The 21,054-nt window shown below is 38.1% G+C and overlaps 2 protein-coding genes and 1 long non-coding RNA gene across 3 annotated transcripts; 1 reads left to right on the top strand and 2 right to left on the bottom strand.

Moving 5' to 3' along the window:
• Positions 1-4,494: 4,494 nt before the first annotated feature.
• Positions 4,495-5,208, bottom strand: LOC108987559 (cytochrome P450 82A3-like). The gene has a single exon (XM_035690654.1). The coding sequence runs from the start codon at positions 5,206-5,208 to the stop codon at positions 4,564-4,566; it is 645 nt and encodes a 214-aa protein (XP_035546547.1). The 3' UTR covers positions 4,495-4,563.
• Positions 5,209-9,530: 4,322 nt separating this feature from the next.
• On the bottom strand, positions 9,531-11,720 carry LOC108987555 (cytochrome P450 CYP82D47-like). Its single transcript, XM_018960484.2, has 2 exons — positions 10,706-11,720; positions 9,531-10,382 (listed from the first exon to the last, which is right to left on the bottom strand). The coding sequence occupies exons 1-2, from the start codon at positions 11,678-11,680 to the stop codon at positions 9,753-9,755; spliced, it is 1,605 nt and encodes a 534-aa protein (XP_018816029.1). The 5' UTR covers positions 11,681-11,720; the 3' UTR covers positions 9,531-9,752.
• A 7,075-nt stretch (positions 11,721-18,795) lies between these two features.
• On the top strand, positions 18,796-19,850 carry LOC108987554. The gene is made up of 3 exons (XR_001995550.2): positions 18,796-19,032; positions 19,127-19,228; positions 19,809-19,850. It is a non-coding gene; the product is annotated as an uncharacterized LOC108987554 (long non-coding RNA).
• The last annotated feature ends 1,204 nt before the right edge of the window (positions 19,851-21,054 follow it).

The following is a 21,054-nucleotide window of genomic DNA, read 5'->3' as shown; positions in this document are numbered from 1 at the left end:
GCCCTCCAAGTAGCCGTAATTCTAAGCATCGTTGCAGACGAAGCAGACGTGCGACAACTTCTCGTGTAGTCAGGGAAGGGTGGCTTCGGCTCTCTAGATGGTGGGCTCATGGGTGACTATCACACGATCGGCCTCGGTCTTCACAAACTCCAAGGCCTTCATTCTATGGTCTTTGGCCTTGAGAGATTCCCTCTTTCTCTGCAGAGACTTGGAGTCCTCCTCGAACCTCCCTTCCAACCACTTGTATGACCAGGAGTCAGAGTCGTGCTATTTGAGCAACTTCACATTGTTGGCTTACAGCTGCTCCAGCTCCCTCTACTGGCAATCGAATGACTCCCAAGACCTCTCCAAGTTGGACTAAGTTGGGCCTTGCACCAATGAAGCTTGAATATCCTCTTCTACCTTAGCCGCTAACTAAACTGCACCTTGACGAGGGTTTCCTCCAACTCATTTTTTCTCTCCCTCTCCTCTTCGGCATAGCACAAGGTCAACTGAGCCAAAGATCAGAGTGCCCGATTCTCACCTTCTAATTCCTCCCAGTCATCCACAATGAATGCCGCCAACTGCCCTATACCTTGCCACAAAAATTTTGAGTTAGCAACGAAGGAAAAGTCACCAAGAAAGCTTAAAAGGAGATATGGCAGTTGATAGCGGACCTTGGAGAAGAACTCCCTGAGCCTCCTAGCCATGTCCTGGACAAGGGTGTGATGGTCCCCGCCTACTGTTAGTCTTGGGGCAACCCCCTCTTCTTAGAAGGGTCCTTAAGCGCCACGCCATCACTTCCCTATGGGGATGGACTTCCCACAGCAAGTTAAGGAATCTCTCCAACCCTTGTGCCTGTGGAAACTACTGGAGCCTCGCTAGCTAGGACATCTGAAATAGGCCTGAGGGGGGCTCCATCGGTCTCCCCCACTACTATTGCCCCCACCTCGGCACCAACCTCATCGATGCCAAGGTCGGGATGGTGTCAGTGAAGGGTAGAGAAGTGTCAATGCCTGCCAATAATGTTGGGACCTCAGTCCCTACTTTCACCGAAGCCAAGGTCGGGATGGCGTACGAGAAGGGCAACGGTGCCCCAGCGTCAACCATAACAACAGAGGCTTCGCTGACACTACCGCGACCTCAGTCTCGAGTGTATCTGCCAAAACCCCCTCAGCCCAAGACACAGCCCTCGCTATCTCCCTCCTAAACACCATGTCATCACCCCTCTCTCCTGCCAATCTAGGTTCGGGTGAGACAACCTCGACTTCAGGAGAACAGGCAACAGGAGAATCCATGATTGAAACCCAATCAAGGCGATCTGCTCCCCAGGCAGGGTGGTCTTCGGATAAGGGTAAGAAAACCCTCTCGAGATCGATGGGAGACAAGGGACCTATCTGGGAATCCCGATTAGGACGGTCCAAAAGTACCCCACAAAATCACATACAAAGTAACTCCTTTCCAAGCAAAAGGTCCATGACCCCCAAGTTGCCCAACGGCGTCAGGGAAAAAGCCTCTAAGATGGTTGGGAGAACCTCGTCGTGCTGCTCATGTGTGGCCATTGGTGGATCTGCTCGAACTAGCTGGAGAGGATTAGAGCCACCCTCCCCACATGGGGAAGAAGAAGGGGGCACGGTCCGAGGAGACGATACAATCACCACCACCTTCTTCGATGACCTCGATTTTGGCCATTGAACGAGCACCGCAGCTAAAGATTGCCCCGATGGGAAAATGGGCATTTCATCTGAGTCGGCTTTGGCATAAGACTCCCACCTGGGTTTTTTCCCCTACCTCGCCTATGGACTTGGGGTAAAGTTGCCTGTAGCGGTACATTTCGGTTAGCAAAGTGCACGTTGGCCCCAGGGGGAGGGGGGAAGTATCATGCGGGTGGGCTTTCACCCAAGCATGAGCGACCTCAATCTGGCCCACTTCATAGGGAGCTGCCAAGGGTCAGGAGCTCTTCTCATCGCCCACGACCCCACTGATGGCAGGAATGAGATAGTCACACTGGTTGGCCTGATCGACTGGGAACTCCCATCCCCTATCTGATAAGAAGAAGAAGCGCTGGCTCCAAACTAGCCAACACTTGAGTAGATCTCAAAATCCAAATGTTGCCACTCTGCTTTAGAAGAGTGTGAGTAAGGAGAAACTCACGCAAGGTGAGGTCAGGGAACTCAGAACCTACCTCCTCCAGCTCTCGCCACCAGATGATATAACATGATACCAAGATCCTCCACGCATTTGGGTGGAGTTGGGCAAGTGCCAAGTGTAGGTTGTCAAGCACATCATGAACTGGACGGCAGAAAGACAGCCTATGGCTGCTGGAGAACATGCTAGGATACACAGCCACCTTCGACACATACCCTTTGGAGTCCACGGTTCCTTCATTGGGAGACGACACCTCAAACTCTACAATGCCAAGCACCTTATAAGTTGATTTCAATGATTCCAACTCACCAGGAGTCACGACTAACCGCCACAAGAACCCATCAAATCTCTATGACTCGTTGCATACCTCAGCAGAGTCTAGGCCCTCGAGAACACGTGAAGAACTAGGAGGCTTGGCCAGCTTTATGTTTTTAGGGGAGGGACGTGAAGAGTTCTTGGGAGCCATGAAAATATGGAAACAGAAGAAGGGAAAATGGGGTACATGTAGGGGGAGCTATGAAGAGAAAGGGAAGAAGTGCAAAAAACTCTGAGAAAGGAAGAGATGGAAAAATGGGCTCCAACATTGAAAGGGGAGATTTAAATAGACCCCATCGACGGTTGGCATCCCCAACTTCGTGGGAACGCATGCACTTAAAGAAGCTGGAAAGATATGCACGAATCTTTCAGCATGCACTGTGCGACTCGATGTGGAGAGAAGAAGCCGCCTGACCCCTTTAAAGCGGAGAGGACTCAACGGATGTAATCAAGTGTGAAGTCTGACCACTAAAAAATGTGTCAATAAAGTCGAAAGGGGAACCGTTGCCTTACCTCATTAAAATCACAAAAAACCCACGCGTGCATGGACTAGAGGGTGGAACATGACAAATAGAATAGCTGGGAGAATAGTAACCACCCATTTGTTGGGAAAATCATCTTAGCAGCACCGTCAATGAGAAAGTGCATAGCGTAAAGGCAAAGGCAAAAATGAATTCCCATCGGACTGATCCGATAAGAATTAGAGGGATAACTTTAAGGAAATTTTTCCCCTTATCGGCCCTTAAAGCAAGCACACGAGGGGCCACTGGAGAAGTAATTCAAAGAGCTCGACCAGGCCCAGCCAAGCCCAACGACCCCCTTTAAAAGGAGTTAGTGGGCCTTTGCAGAGTACTCGGCCCAACGAGTAAAATCCACCCACGAAGCAACCCCTGCATAGGGAAAGTGAATAGTAAGGGTGGATGGGACACACTGCCCTGACACTACCCCAACGACAAACTACCATTGGGAACCTGCCTAGGCAGGTGGGCGGGAAATACGGAGATCAACCTGTGACCTCCTGACAACAGGCATAGAAAGGATCAACAGGGAATGTTTCTAGGTAAAGTGAGTCAGGGGGCACGTCGCATTAATGGCGCCACTCCCTAGACTCCATGCTGCATTAATGACGCTGCCTCAGAAGCCACGCCGCATTAAATAATTATGACTAAATGAATAGTAAAAATGACATGGGCCCCTCAAAGTTAGGAATGAGCTGTCCCGACTAGAATCCTAGTATATTAGTCGATCCACAAGTACGAGAAAATTTCTTTGATCTCTCTAAACTTACGCACAAACTATTAAAAAAATATATTGACTTTAGCATCGAAGACTCCCTAGCAACCGCCAAGGGCCTACTCTTCGTGTTTATTTAAGTATGCAGGTGAAAATCCGAAAATCCGAATTGCTGGAACCCGATCCAAAGACATGCTAAACATGACGTCAACATAGTTGTTCGCTAAATATTGCGAGCCCACTTTATATTTCTAAATATATATCACACTGTTTTAAAAAAAAAATTATGACAAGTCATTTGTGACGAAAATAACTATTTGTAACGATTTAAAATTTATAGCAATTTAGAATCAATTCAATTAAACAGAAAATAATCATTTTCATAAGAAATGAGACTAAAAAAATAAATGGTTTTCTTGCATATCTTAAGAATTCTTGGAGAACAAATCCAATTTGCATGCCTAGCTACTCTGGTTTCCTATATGATAGGTACACATAGTTTAGTGCAAAAAACTAGTATCCCTTACTTTTTTCTGATTTCCTATAGGATGGAAGTATCATTTTAATGCATTGACAATTACCCTAAGATCTTTTTGGATCTTTTTAAACGTCAGGATTAGTTTGAAAAAATGTCAACTCGAAGGACATGTACAATAAATTTTCCAAACAACAAATTACTAAACTTTAATTATGAAATTGTGGTACAAGATCCCCTAATGTTCCTATACATAAGATAGGTGCGTGTACTTTTACAAGAGAACACGCCAAAATAAAAATAAAAACAAGAAAAAAAAAGAAGAAAAATTAATATACGTAAAGTCCTTGTGCATGAAGATCATTACGAAACTCCTCGGCAATATTGTACCTATTTAACATATACTCAAATGATCATGCATATGCTGAGGAAGGAAGGCGTGGAGTGAGATAGACTTCAAGTGGGGTGGCTTTCAGGGATGTAAGTCCGACTTTCTCAGTCATGTCTACTGGTTCATCTGATGGTACTGTCGTAATTTCAAAGGCATGCAAGAAGTTAGCAAGTGTGAGCTGCATAACTTGTAGTGCAAACGAGATTCCTGGACAAACTCTCCTCCCACTACCAAATGGTATGAACTCAAAATGCTGATCCTTAAAGTCAACATCTTTGTGGCTTGTGAGGAATCTTTCTGGGCGAAATTCGGTTGGATCTGTCCATACTTGTGGATCTCTATGAATCTTTGATAGATTAACAAGAAGACGGGTGCCCATTGGGATGTGGTAACCAGCCAAAGTGCAATCCTCAAGAGACTCATGCGGCAGAGAGAGTGGCGCAGCGGGATATAAACGCATTGTTTCCTTGATGACAGCTTGAAGATAGAGTAGGTTTTTCACGTCTGATTCCATCACTAACCTATCTCTACCAATCTGGAGGTCTAATTCTTGTTGGGCTTTCTTAAGAGCCTCTCGGTTATTAAGAAGTAGAGAGAGCGCCCATGTCATTGTCACCGTCGTTGTATCTGTACCAGCCAAGATGAGGCCCTGCAAAAGTCTCAGCATGTATGTATATGGTTATGGGAAATGTTTAGTGATTAAGAAAGTAATTATTATTTAATTTATGTATATTTTTTATTAAAAAAAAAGTATTTAAAAATGTAAAAAAAATACTTGAAAGAAATGATAAAAAAAAAAACTCTGAAAATACACTGCATCGGTTAACTATCGGTTGGGACTATCGGTCCCAGTAGCACCATCCATATGTTATTTATAATTTTACCATATTAAACTAAAATAAAGCTCAACGACCATATTAAACCAAGTTGAATTATATGCAACAACCTCCTAGTTATGTCAATCAAGATCATCCTACATACGTGTGCAAGTTAAATAGAGCTTTGTATGGGCTTAAACAAGCACCGAGAGCTTGGTTTGATAGACTAAGTGATTTTCTAATTCAACTTGGTTTCTATTCAAGTAAAGCTGACCCAAGCTTATTTATTTGTCATTCAAACAAGAGTTTGCTCATCCTATTACTCTATGTTGATGATATGGTCGTAACAGGTGAAGACTCGGCTCAAATTGACTGGCTCATTCAACAGCTCAGTCAACAGTTCTCAATCAAAGACCTTGGCCAACCAGAGTTTGAGACATCTCTTCACCTAGAAGAACCTCAACATGATACAAAGGAAATGGCTAGAGACTATAAGTGGTTATCAGTGCAAACTCAAGCACCATCCAGGAAAGGCTAACCTAGTCGTTGATGCGCTAAGTTGGAAGTTTAGATCAAAGGATATAGGAGGTTCTATGGAAGTATATTCACTTCTAGAAGGAATGATATAGTTGTTGGTAGGAAGTTCGCAGTAAGAAGGAATCCTTGCCTCGGTGCAAGAGTTAAGGATGAAAGACTAAGATGACTATAGGATCGATAGATGAAAGACTTGAAGTTATTGGACTAAAGGCAGAATAGGTTCAGGGCCTTTACATTTCAGTTTGGGCAAGAACCGAACCTTTTCATAAAAAGGAAGAAGAGTGGTTCCAACGAATTCGGAGATTAAGGAAAGAATACTTGTTGAAGCCGATTCATCACCATATTCGAAACATCCGGAAAGTAAGAAGATGTATTAGGATCTTAAGAAGAACTTTTGGTGGCAAGGAATGAAGTGAGACATCACCCACTTCATGAATAAGTATGCCACTTATAGATGAGTAAAGGCTAAGCAATAGAGACCTGTCAAAAACTTGCACCCCTTACCCATTCTAGAATGGAAGTGGGAAGATATAGCTGCCGACTTAGTTGTTGGATTGCCCCATACTCTTTGCGATAAAAATGTGGCTTGGGTAATCATAGATTGACTAAGCAAGAGTATGCATTTTCTACTAGTTACGACCACAGACGCTTTAGGTAAGCTAACTCACTTGTGCGTGAAGAAAAATAAGTAGGTTTTATGACTGCAACAGTGTCCTCATTTTAATTTCCAAATTAATGTACATCTCGGAGAATTTCATTTCTGATATTAATCATTTAGATTCCATACCAATGAAAAATCAAGTGAACACGGAAGATGTCACAATCAAGAGGAGTGTTACATCTATAAAAAAAATTATACAAAAGTAATTTTACAAATTGACGATATTTTATTTGATCTGTTAGATCTATTTTACAATAAAAATAATTTTATAATTTGATAAAACACTTCAAACTGCATCAATTTATAAGATTATTTTTTAAAAACCCTCCATGACTAGAGTATTTTTAAAGAATTAATCTTTGAACAACTTAACAATTGAAGGTACTTTATGTGTCACATCAGAGTTGTTAAAATTGATCAATCAAAGGGAGTATCATACTTTACCGGTTGTTTGTTATGATCTCATCATTTGGAGGCTCGAAAAATTCAAATTAATGGGTTGAATAAGTTTGAAAATTTCATATATTGCAATTAATTAAAAGAAAGGCTAAACTTTGAAGCGAGTTATTTATGAATTATTAAAAAAGAGACAATTATATGTGAATGCGCTAAACTAAGCTTTGAGTTTTCTATATAATGTATAACAGTAAATTATATTAAAAGGTTTTAAGTAGTACGTCATGAATTACATACTACATGGCTAGCTACCTAGGGATATTTTTATTAAATATATTTCATTCAAATAATTATAAATTTTAAAACAGAAATAATACAATATCAAATTATAATTTTCTCCAGATTATTAAATATTGAAGACCAAAATATAATTTAATGATGATACCCACTTAAAAAATCACAAACAATATACTCTTCTTAATTTTTGAGGAGAGAGTACTGAACATATTATTATATATATCATATCATAAAATTATATGAGCAAAATTATAAAAAATTAGAAAGCTAGAAAGGAAGACACGCAACCAAAGCACCAAATACAAAAATATAAAAGTTTGTTAATATCAAAATCTCAACTTAAAAGATTACCAAGTGATCTTGTCCTGCATCAAATCCTTGAATTTGATAAAACTATGGATTTTTAATATAGTTATAGAGGCCGCCTCGTGACGATAATCTTTGAATGCCTTCTAGCTATAGAAAAGTCCTTGGTCTCCCCCATGAACTGCGGCTAATAAACTTTAGCTTAATTTCCTAAAGCTTTTTATTCCCAATTGAGAGTTTCCTTTTTGACTATTTGCAACGACAAGCTACAGCTGCATATAGTCATCATTTGCCACAATTGTTTAATCCGCCAATTTTTTTTTTTCTTGATGGATACAGACTCGTTTTATTAATAGAACGAAGTTACAAATGTGACTTATACATGGAAAAACCAGACTATAAGCCAAACTACACATAAGATCTGAGGCTTCCCCACACATAAATTTCTTTGTGGCGGACATTGTCTTAACTTCTAAGAACTCTCTCTAAAAAGAGAAAGCGCTCTGTAAAAACAGAATTTCACGATCCCCTCTGACCTCACAAGGAGGAAGAGTACGGGACACTGCTATGGATATTAAATCCAAAAGCCTATTTCTAATTATAATACTAATTAAGATAACAACAAATAAACTACAAATAAAACCACATAACCAAACTACAACTCCACAAGCACTGGCGTGAACCCGGACGACACGCCTACCACAAGAGTCGGCAAATCGAATCTCGACGACACGAGCACCCAGCTTCACGCACAAATACACAGCCTCCATTGCGTAGGCAGCACCTATGCACGAGCACTGGTCGTACGACCACCGGCCGTAACATCGTTCGCCTCTCTCAAATAGCACTTGCTCCGAATTGCGTCGATCCAAAGCTCAACACCACACTCAGGTAAAAAAACAAACAAACTGAACGACAAAAAAGAAAACAAAAATTGGACACCAAAACGAGTGAACAGTGCACATAAGATCGGCAGTGGCGCGTGCATCTCACTGGTCACTCTGGGAGGAAATCGGCTGTCAATCTTGGAAGTCCCGGAGTCGAGGAGTCCAGAGAAGCCGAGCGTGGCGTCGGAAAAAGGCTCCCCGGTAGTGCGTGATGGACACGCGCAGACGCGATCCGGAAACTTACTCCCGCGCGTGTGGGCTACGCTCCACTCCGATGGACGCCGGATTCGGTGGTCTTGAAGATCGGCGGCTGGGCATCGTCCCGGAGTGGTGCGTGTTGACAAGTGATGGACGGAAAGACCCGAAACGACAACCCTCCTTTATTCGGCCTGAAAAACTCAAAAAACTAACAGAAAAACCCACACAGACAGAAAGACAGAGGAACGGAAGGAGAAGAGAGGAGGGGGGAGGAGACGAAGCTCCCATCCCCTTTCGCAATCTCTGAGTCTGGCGATGTTTAGATCGAAGGTTTTGAGAGAGAGCGGCTAGGCTGGAGAGGAGAACCGACTACGAAAGTCTTTGTTCGGTTTGAGGCCCCACTAGATCAATCCGCCAATTAAAAACATTATTTTGGTTGTTAAAATTGCATCAAATGTGGCATGCAATTTTGTGGAAATGGCTTATTTTTGATGAAAAATGGGTATTTGCGGCAAATATACATTATTTATATATACTTGTTTTAGCGATTTTAGGGAGAGACATTAGTTGAAGAGGATATACACTATAAGAAAACTGCTTAATTGTGATCAGTTATTTCTTGAAAAAATGACTATTTAATGTTAAAAGTAGTCTATTTTCGTCGTAAATAGTCATTATCGTTACAAATAATCCGTTACAAATGCTTTTTTCCTTATAGCTGGAGATGAAATATAATTTTCGCTTATCATAAAAGAAAATCTATGATATTGTATTCTTTTCTTTTTGCTTAAGATCCATTCCTCATGGAAACATATGAAACTATGATGCAATCTGAATGAGTATCCAATAAATAACCTTATTATTTGTCTAAGCAAATACGAGATTTAAATTTGGACAATAATCTTAACACGAGAACAAGTAAAATATTATATAGAAAGTGAACGTAATTATTCTTCCTTGAAGTTTTCTCAGGTTCTAACAGATGTGATTTTTTTTATTAGATACACTGCATATTGCCTGCATAAGATAAGCATAACTAGAACACACACCTAGTTAAGCAATATGTATCCTAGTTGTTCACACAAAAGTTACTTAATATCTAGTCCTCAAATTACACATGATATAATTGAGCAAGAAGGCGTGGAGTGAGATGGACTTCGAGTGGTGTTGCTTTCATGGAGGTAACTCCAATGTCTTTCTCAACCATATCTACTGGTTCAGCTGATGGGGTTGAAATGTCAAAAGCATGGAGGAAGGTAGCAAGCGTCAGTTGAGTAAGATTTAACCCAAGCGAGATTCCGGGGCAAACTCTTCTACCACTGCCAAATGGTATCAAGTCAAAATTCTGACCCCTAACGTTGATATCTTTGTGGGTAGTAAGGAATCTTTCTGGACGAAATTTGGTTGGTTCCGGCCACACAAGTGGGTCTTGATGGATCTTTGCTAGATTAACAAGAAGGCGTGTGCCTGCCGGGACATGGTAACCAGCCAAAGTACAGTCTTCGGTGGACTCGTGTGGTAAAGTAAGTGGGGCTGCAGGGTATAAACGCAGTGATTCTTTGATGACAGCTTGAAGATATACTAGGTTTTTCATGTCTGAATCCTCCACTTGCCTTTCCTTGCCAACCTGGAGATCTAGTTCTTGTTGGACTTTCTCAAGAGCCTCACGGTTGTTGAGAAGTAGACAGAGAGTCCATGTCAAGGTCACTGCTGTTGTATCTGTGCCCGCTAAGATAAGGTTCTGCAAAAGTGGCAAAGTTTGAGATCAAATAGAATATCCCGCAAAGGTCATAGTCTAGGGGGCGAGTATCAAGTATTAGGAAGTACATTTGTACATATATGCAGCTTGATATCATTGACTAGGTTTTCTAAATAGTTCACGTGAAACTTGAATTGTAACGAATTGCTACTTCTAATATAGAAAACACTAAGGTCATAGAAGAAATCACACTTTCAATTGTTAAAGCAATTACTAATCATGTTATATTCGTCTCATGGGGTCCTTTTTCTATATATGATGTTGCCAATGCAAATGATAATAGACAAGTATAATTATAATCATACCAGGCAAGTAGCTTTGGTGATTGTATCAGCATCAAAATTGGAAATCTCTATGTTATCTGTGACAAAGGATAGCATCACATCCATAAAGTCTTGGTGTCCATTCTTCACCTCACTCGAGAGCTTTCTTTGTTTATGTTCTTCTAGCAAACCTTCAAGCACATGATCCACTTCTCTTGCGGATTTCTTCATGCCTCTCTGATCGCCACCCAAGTCCAACCACCTTAGATATGGAAGTGCATCCGAGACCACAAACTTTCCGGCGAACATGAGGAAATCTGTCAATGCCTTCCGACATTGGAGATCATTTCCTTCATCCTTATCCCCATTGGTAGCCGAAGCAAATCGCTTCCCTACAACCATCCTAAATACGGTGTTTAGCGTAATGTTGCTGAACCATCTCCTCATTTCCACCAACACGAGCTTGTTGTTATTGAGCAAGAGTTGATATGTTTCTCTTATAGATGTGTTTACTTCTGATTCTCCTATGTGTTTGAACATCTCAAGGCGTTGATCTGAAAGGAATTCGAGTATGGTTATTCTTCGAACTTGGCGCCAATAACGACCATAAGGGCTCAAACCGAATATAGCGTAGTTATAGCCCATGAGTTCTGATACCATAGCTTTTGGACGGCTGGCAAAGGTTTTGTCTTTGGTAGTAAGACACTCTTTGGCTATCTCTGAATTGCTGACCACTATAGTTTTATGCACGCCCAACCTGATGGTGAAGATGGGTCCATACTTGTCTGCCATATTACCCATGATTATATGGGCAGGTAATTTTGACCTTGCTAATAGGTGGAGGTGGCCGATTATAGGCCATGCACCACCAGCTTCTGGTGGAAGTGAACTTTGAGGTGCAGATTGTTGGGCTCTCCTGATCTTCCATAAGAGAAAGAAGAGAAAGGGAAGCAAGCTCACAAAGATGCTGGCCGTGATACAAATCATATTAAAGGTTGGGTGATATTGCAAGAGCATATAATTCCTTTCTGGTTGTGGATAGAGGTTTGGGAGGAAAGGGCATATAGATATATATAGATAAGTACGTGTATCTTTCCATTTTTTGGGATGTTCCAAATTTTAAACCTTTTACTCATTAATAATATATATATATATATATATATATATATATATATATATATAAACTTTGAATAACTTGGTGGGATTCTTGTCCCGATTGTATTGAACAAGTTGTTTGGTCAGATTCTAAGTTGTAATATTTTCTTATTAATGAAAGCAGTTTCTATTATAAAAAAACAGAAAAGAAAATAGTAAGAAATGGCGCAAAGTCAAGATCAATACATGTGCAATCGACAGCCATTCATTGGATCGAGTCTCTCTGATCTCTCTCGGTTCAATAATGTCATCGACCTTTCCGGTTCTGCTAGGCACGTGCATGCAGACTGTTCGGCGAATCGATTTATCAATATTATCAATTGGGTCTCTAGAGTCGACTCCCAAAACCCTTTTATATATATATAGAGAGAGAGAGAGAGTGAGAGAGGATGACGTATTTTCGTTGGGAGCTTCTGCTAATGCATTTTACATAACCTTTGTTTTGCTTTTCTTTCACCTTTATTTTTGTAACATTTTCAAATATTATTAAAAGATATTTTATTAATTATTAAATAAAAATAATATTTTAAAAAAATAAAAAATAGATATACATATATATATATATATATTTTAGAGTTCTCTTCAAACCTTAAAATTCAGAGAAAGATATAAATAAATTACGAATCCAAAAAATTTAATTAATCTACCCAAACCATTTTCTCTCTCTCTACAAATTCGATTTGACAGAAAATATAACGAATCCTCAACTGTTTTGTAAAACACAATGAAGCTCCACAAATCACGAGCGCATGTACGGAGCTGGAGGAGGCTTTCCGGTCTCACCATGCATTTTCTACTGCTGTAGTCAAGGTTGTGATCCACGTGTTCTCGAGATATGAATTGTAGCTCTAGAAGTCAATGAACGTGCAAGAGGCTACCGCCACAAGACTTGGAACAACAAGTTCAATTGCCACCACTACAAGAAATTTGACTTTTAAAAATGGAAACAAATTTCATCTCTAAAAGTCATTTTTAGAGACAAAATTTTCTCTAAAAATGCCTGAACTGTTAAGTCCATTCAAACGGAAAAATATCCATTCAAACAAGATATTTTGTGACGAACAAAATCGTCTAAAAAAAAAACCGTTCGGACAGAACAAAATAGATTCGAATATGAAATTAATATTCATTAAAATAATATATAATCTGTTCGAATAATAATATTGGCGGGAAATTAAATTTTTTTTCCCGGGATAAGTTAATGACCGTTCGAACTTAAATTTCTTTGTTTGAACGGATAGAGATTCAATTAATTTTTTTATTAATATGGATTTGTGCATATATTTTTCCATTAAAATAATAAAATATTTTTTCCATTAATTTTTTATCATTATCAAAATATAAAAATGTGTATATATTATATATTATGATTTTCGGTGAGTTAAAATATTTATAAATTCATAAATTACTTTTATGTAATTAACTTCAAAACTTAATAATGATTTCTTTTATGTTAAATTTATATAAATATAACTTTAAAGATAGTATCATTTTTTATATTATCATGAACGGCAAGTAAAATGAAAAAAATAAACAAAGTAGTAAATACGAGAAATAAAATCCATACATTAATTACATCTCAAATATATAATTCAATACAACATAAAAAAGTGAAATAAACAAAGAATTCTTAAACTTTCAAGTCTACTTTTCTATTGTGTGACACGATAATTTCACAAAATAGTTTTCGATAATTTGCTAAACCATTTAAGCATAAGTACTATAGTCTATATATAAAAAATCAGATTTTTATAATTTATTATATGCATGTAGAAATAAAATTCACTACTATTTATAAAATTTTCAACTCATCTTACTTCCCAAACAGCCCTAGAGTTGATCTAGTCTCATTATATACCATTAATTTGCACGAGGTATTGAATAGATTAGGCCACGCCACGCCACAGTACTTTAAAAAACAAGTTCAATTGGCACACGGGATTGAATAGATGCCATCGCCGGCCCGTACAAGACTTTTTGCCAACAAAAGGAATTAAGTGCCACCAAAGTTAATTTTTGACTCAAGCCGATAACGTCGACAGTACATGATATGGAAATCTTGCATTCATGCGAAGATTCTGATCAGCATTAGATCACTGTGTATCATTAAAAAATTAGTTTCCAGGATCAGATTGAGAAAAATCAAATTTAAATTCATGTATAATATTGACAGTTGACTAACATATAATGGAGAGACCATAGATCTAGGAGGCTATCCACGCGGCCATTTCTCACTATATACACGCTGTATGTTGTCTAGCTAGCTAGGCCGGTACTCATGGGTACATTATAATGTGGACTCCCACTATAATAAAAATATAGATACCCTAAATTAGTTCTCAAAGTCTCATATGTAAAAAGCTCATGTTAGAATATTAGATTTAGACTACGTTTGGATATTGACCTGTATTGAGTTGAATTTTTTATGAATAGTAATGAGTTGAGTATGTAGAGTAAGTTATGTGGGGACTATCTAAAATGAATTTAGATGTGTTTAGATTTTAAGATGAGTTTAGTACTTTTTATGAGAAATTAAAAAAGGTTGTGGACCCTATGTATGAATATGTGTTTAGTTGAAAAATATTATAAATTTCACATATAAGGAGATTTTGAGTTGAGATGAATTTAGTATTTAGATATTATATTGAACTTAAGATTAAATTAAACTGAATTGATTTCAACTTAGACTTGTAACTGAACGGGTCTTAGTCAAAGTACTTATAATACCTACCAATGTTAGAATAAGCATCCATTACGTACGACTAGAAAACCACGAAATATCTTACAGTTGTATAATTATTTTATTATGCATATTTTTATAATTATTCTTGAATGAGAGAGACCGCTTCTGTTATTAATCATTTTGAGTCCATACCAATGACAATTAAGTGGGCAAGAAAGATGTCTCAATTAATCTTTGCACACCTTAAACAATTGAAGGTAATTTAGTCACATCAGTTGTTAAAATTGACCAAATTTATAAACAAATGGAGTATCGTACTTTTCCAGTTGTTTCTTGTCTATCACTTTGAGGTAATGCCAAATAGAAGTTGGCATGCATGCAAGGAGCTCTAAAAATTCAATGAATTTGGTAAAACGTACGTGATCAATGGGTTGAATATTGTACTCTATTGACACACGTTATATTGAATGCCCTCCTCCGAGAAAGACTAGTACTTTAATTGAATTTAGTTTAATTTATTTGTTTCATTAAAATATTTTCAATTCTATTCGTTGATTTTTCTCGTTTGTTGATTCTCTATTCTCTATCAATTATTAAACGATTTTTTTCTTTTAATTATCATTTTAAAATGAAAGTATGGTGTATAGCATTACTCAATTAATAAATATTTATCTCCACTGTATTCGCATGTATTGTAATATTAATGTTAAGACACTAACGTGACTACATCTTATTTGAAGGTGTAAAACTAAGATTTCACCGCATCTTGCTCAAAGTGCCTCACAAAAATAAAAAATAGACGATGCCCTATTTTTGTTCTATATTTATGAACTAGTTTGAAGAATCAATCTTTGAAGTAGGAGTAATGTTATACACTATATTCTCATCTCACTATGTAAGATATGATATATTTATCACCATTGGATAAGAAATAAACATTCAATAAAGGATCATCAGTTGGTGATAAATGTCACATCTTACATAGTGGGATAAAAGTGTGGCAGTAGCTTCGTGTATAGAATTTTTCTTATTATTTACTAATCCTTTGTCAAGCCTGTCACTGTCAAGCTCTCTTTCTCCCCTTTAGTCAATCTCAAGCTTCTCTCTCTCTCTCTCCTCTGTCAAGAATCCAAAGCTTCTCGTAGCTTTCCATCTTCATAGAGTCCATGAATTAAAGTGGTATGAGTTATCATATTGGGCCTATGTCGTTTGCTAATCATCATCTCCAAGAGCTTCATTGTAACAATCCGCTAGGAATTCAATAGTGAAATTTTTTTAGGCTTTACGAACCTCGTAAAAACTTTGTAAGTTTTCACGAATCGACCAAATTACCACTACAACAAAAGAGACATTTCCCAACGTTTTTACATTTGTTGAAAAAAAAAACAACGCAATAAGCTCTTTTTCCGTCAAATTCGAAGTCGCCGTTGAATAATAGCGCAAAGACATGAACATAGCATGAGTGAACAGTTATCTGCTCTAGTTGCGACGACATTTGTATTTATTACGGTGAAATATTTCGACGCAATGGTCTGAGATCTATACCGTCGACCATTTTCTTCGTGTTTAAGGATTTATTACAACGATTTTTTTTAAAAACGCCACAATAAATCTTAAATACGATTTTATTTTTCCCCTTGCGGTTTCCCGTATTGCTTATTCTCCCATTGCTTCCCACCATCCTCCTCGTCCCTCTGTTTTTTTGTTTCGATATTCCCTTTCCAAATCGAAGACGACTCCTACCAAGCAGGACCCTTATGGTTTGTGCCCCGAATCATAAGGTAGGCATAAGAAAATCTCAACCCCTATGTCCTTCCTTCCACCTTTAATATGTAAAACATTCTTCGGGTTTATGGGTTTATTTCTCGAAATTGCGGCTGTTATCTTAATTACACTCTATTCGGCACAGCTATCCTTCAAATATTGTGAGAATCCATACTTGGAGGAAGGACCCCACCATTAGCCAACAACTCAATTTGGAAGAGGAGCTATAAAGCCGAATAGGACAGTTAATTAGATCCTGCATTAAGGTAATTTTTCCTCGAAATTTGAATATTGATGCTCTGTATATTGCCGATACTCACCATGCATCCATGAATTGGGAGTGTGCATGGAGCTAATTATCAAACTATAACGTCATTAGAGTTCACCCTTTGTGAAATTCTTGTGATGTAATGATTCGGGCTTGGGTTTGTAGAGTTGGGTTGCTGTAGAGTTGGGTTTGTCTTCTGCAGATCACAAACAGACAGGTCTAACAAAGCAACCTAGTCTTAATTAGAGGGAAAATAGACAATTGTGATATTCACACAACCCTGGCCCTCTACTTTCACAAACTATTAACACTACTCAGAAAAACTAATATAAATGATTTATCATAAAACGTATTTCTATGTGCATATATAACCAATTTTTATAAACGATTTATCATAAAATTTTTATAGACAATGGAGATTGTGAAGCTATATGTTCCAGGAGGTACTAGGGATCAAACAAGAAACTTACTATCTTAAATCAATTTATATTTTGGCAAACTGTGTGAAGGGTACAGATGATCTAATCATACTTTTCTAACTACCTAGTTGCATTTTAATATTAAATTTATCATTAGATGTCGATCCATCTACAATAACAAGACATCACTCAAGTTTAGTTTACTCAAGTCTATGTAGGCTTAATGTCCCTTTAAATATTCTTAAAAAAGAAAAGAAAATTTAGCCATAACAAGATTATACAAAAGTGCAACTCATAAATTGAGGTGCCTTAATGTGGTAATATATAGGTTATAGAGATACTTTTATTAACTAACATATCTAGGTTATCCAAGTCATGTCCCCTTGTTGTTTCCTATATATATATATATATCGATCGATTATAATTATCCGCTTAACTTTCATGTATTATTGTTTATTCGAATTAATATAGTCATGTACGTATACATGATGTAGGGTAGGGACAAGAGCACAAGTGGATATAATCAAAGACTTTTTTGTCTAATTGCCAAATTAGTTTTACATGGAAAACAGTGCAAAAATAGTGCTTCACAATTTCTTTTCGTGTATTAATATACCGATCGAACAATTTGTTATTCTCAACCACGCAAAAGACAGTAATCGTGCATGTGTCTGTATCTAAGAAAATAGCAGAGTCCAAGTTTCGAAGAAGACTGATATTTGACCAATTAATGACACAAGATTATGGCAAGGTGGCACATCATTTTACTAAACTGATCGACTTTATACTTGCTTTAATTTCACAAGTTTTGGGTGCTTTCTTATTTAATTCAACTCTTGAAAATTAATATACCTCCAGTGAATCATTCATGTCATCTCGAAGCTGTACATCAAAGGTATTGATGTCTCTACAACCGAACATAAATTTTACGGCAATATGATAAAACACCCTAGAACAATTCACATGAATAAACACTACTCAGAAATTAAAATATAATATGCCACTCATCACCTCTGTACTTTTTTCTGTTTTAAGCACAAAATCCACATCCGATTAAAATATGGTCCCCCTACCATTATGTCTATTTTTGAGCTCAACAGTTACTTATGAGCGGGGCAACCACAGAACTGCCTCAATCGAATAGTCTACATTGGACGTGCCATCGCCTCCATTAAACAGGTCAGCGATGGCATCTTCCCTTCAATTTCCTGTCCATCTTCTACCAGTTTCAATAATTAGACGCACCGTTTGAGTATGTTTTCCTGAAACTAACAGAGCAATAAGCTCTCGAAACTAAACTTGTTACGCAGCAGGCCTCCTCCCCCTTATTGCCAAACTTGCCATTTCCGATTCGAAAGAAATCTAGTTGGGATTTCCTATCCTAATCCGGATGCCAATTTCCAAGCATTCAGTCCAGAACAGATCCTCAATCGACCTCATGTTGACTCAAACTATAGTGCACGTTGGTACCTCTGTATTCCTGTTACTAATTACAATGTACATCAGCCTTTAGAATCGTGAAACTTTCGCATGTCCTCTATGGGTATATACCCCAAGGGGTATTTATTTTGTGATAACCATTTCCTGCCAGTATGATAGTTTAATCACTGTTTTCAGCAAGTTATTCTTGTTTAACTTGTACAATTATTTATTTTTGTTGTAAGGCCCAGTTTCTTTTTCAAAGTGGCCCGGACCATGCTTGAGGGCCCAGCCCGTATTTTTTTTGGGTGTGCAAACGACGCCGTTTTGGGAGGTTAGTATTTTCTTCCTCTGCCTCCATCTCTTTCTCCCTTCTCTTTCCGCATTTTCAGTTTCAGTTTCGGTTTTCTTCCGCAACTCTCTCTCTCCCACGTCTCTCTATTTTCTTTTCGGTTTCTTTTTATTTTTTCTTGTTGTTGGCGTTATTTTGTGGCTTCCGAATCTCATACCCATAGCTCCCCATTTCTGTTTTCACTTAAAATCAATTCCTCCATTGCAGCAGTTCACACAGTTCTCCCTCGCGTTCCTCCAGTCTGCGGTTGGTTCTCTTCCTCTACAAACTCGGCTCTTCTCTTCCTCTTCTTCAGGTTTTCATCTTCAGGTATAACCTCTTCTCTTTCCATTTTTTTTGTTCTGCAACAAGACTGTTTTGATGCATTCTCTCAGCCGACCCTCTCTTCATTTTTTTTCTGCAGTTTTTGTTTTGGCCGTGAGGTTTGAGTTTACGTTTTGTGGGTTTCTGAGTTTGTCATTCGTGTGATCGTTGAAGCCTTTGTTGAAGATTTTACTTGCCGTAGGTAAGCTAATTTTTTTTTTCTTATCTCAGTTCCTAGTGTACACACACACTTCCACCCCCAGTCTGTTTCAATGGAATTTAGGGGTCATGTGTTCATTTTAGATTGGTTCTGTGGGCGGCTCTTTGGGCTTTCCTTGGTATAATGAATTTCTTGTGGTGTATTGTCCTAAGTTTGGATTATTTGAAGTTACATTATAGTGGAATTGTTGGGTTGGTGGTTGAGAAAATATTTAGAAGTATTAGTTTATACTTTCTGTTATGGAGTTGTGAATGGAAAGAAGTGTACTTTGTATAGTGTTGTTTGGTTAAGTTGGTGGTAATTGTTTGAAATTGTGAACTGTTGGAATTAGTGTGAGTTATTGGAATTTGAACCGGCATTAGTCTTGGCGCTTGTATTGGACAATACCGAGTTTAGTATAGAATATTTTGGGTCGAAGTGTGGGCTGTCCAGATTGTTATTTGGTTGTTTGAGTTGGATTAAACTTGCTGATTTATGGTCTAAAAATTGGGTCTTAAGTTGTCTAAGGCCAATTTTGTGTTGTTGGGCTTTAATATTTAGTTTATATCATTTTTATGAATAGGTGACAAGACGGATAGAGACCGTATTCAAGTCATAGATAATACGCTGCAGGAGTCAGGTAAGCGGGGTTCCTATGTTAGGCCTTACACGAATTATTGAGCCTGAGGTTGATTTTCTGAAAACTTTGCATATTTTTGTGGTGAAATGAGAACTTGAGAAAAACAAAACCAACCTCGGTCGTTTATTTGCATACTCATGAAATCCTTACGAAAAAGAGAAAAATATATTCTGACATGCATTGTGTAGACATGAGCTAAATTCTGTCATGTGGTTTCTGAAATCTGAAAAAAAAGCGTTATTGAGAATATGAAAAGTTGTGCATTTATTTAGAAAGATGTTCTGGCTTTTGTTTTCAGTGTGTAAACTGTCTGATTCTGTTTTGGTACTCTGTATTATTTTGATATAACATCTGAAAACGTTTGGCATGGTGTACTGGTTTTTGTATCTGACTCTGTCTCTGCTTTGCTCTGTTTGGGTTGGTACCAACTTCTCTGTCTCTGAGTGCACCCACTTTGGAACCAAAGTGGTTTTATTGTGGTCTTTCCTGTGTGCACACTCGGGGCTCCGAGAAGAATAAAGGAAAGATTTCACCTCTGTCTCTGCCTGGTTTGGCCACCGGGGTTAGCACAACCCTACCACGGAGGTGAAACATGGTCTCTGCTCTGTATGGTGCTCTGTTTTGATCTGATGATGATACTCAGTTTATGTTATGCCAAAGCACTATGAGCTTTTACTTGTCTTAAAACCATCGCTCTGTTACTCTTGAAAATATGTTCTGTTCTGCATGATAACTCTAGAAAATATTTTGTTCTGCATGCTGTTCTTTGTAAATGCTCATGTTTGCACGCTAGCATATGATTTCTGCTTACTGAGTTGTGATAACTCATCCCCTATCATGATAATATTTTTCAGATGATGTGGAGAGTCCAAATGAGGACCTGGATTAGATTGGTGAACATGTTTAAGTTGAGGAGATGTGGTTAGAAGAATGACTTATGATGTTCTTAGTTTTAATGTCTTTGAGTTTTAATTATATTTTCGAGTTTAGTAGGACCTATGGTTTTATCAGTTTGGTATGTTACTATTACCGAGAGATTGTGGACCCTTTGATATTTTCTTTTATTATTGCATTAAAGATTGTGTGGAGTTGTAATGAGATTATTTAGAAGATATGAGATTGATTTCACTTATGAAGTCTTTGGAGATTTTTCTTTGGATGTGTTGGGAGACATGTTTATGAGTGACAG

Source organism: Juglans regia, chromosome 6, assembly GCF_001411555.2.
Source record: "Juglans regia cultivar Chandler chromosome 6, Walnut 2.0, whole genome shotgun sequence".
Taxonomy (NCBI): Eukaryota; Viridiplantae; Streptophyta; class Magnoliopsida; order Fagales; family Juglandaceae; genus Juglans; species Juglans regia.
This window is presented reverse-complemented; position numbering and strand designations above follow the sequence as displayed.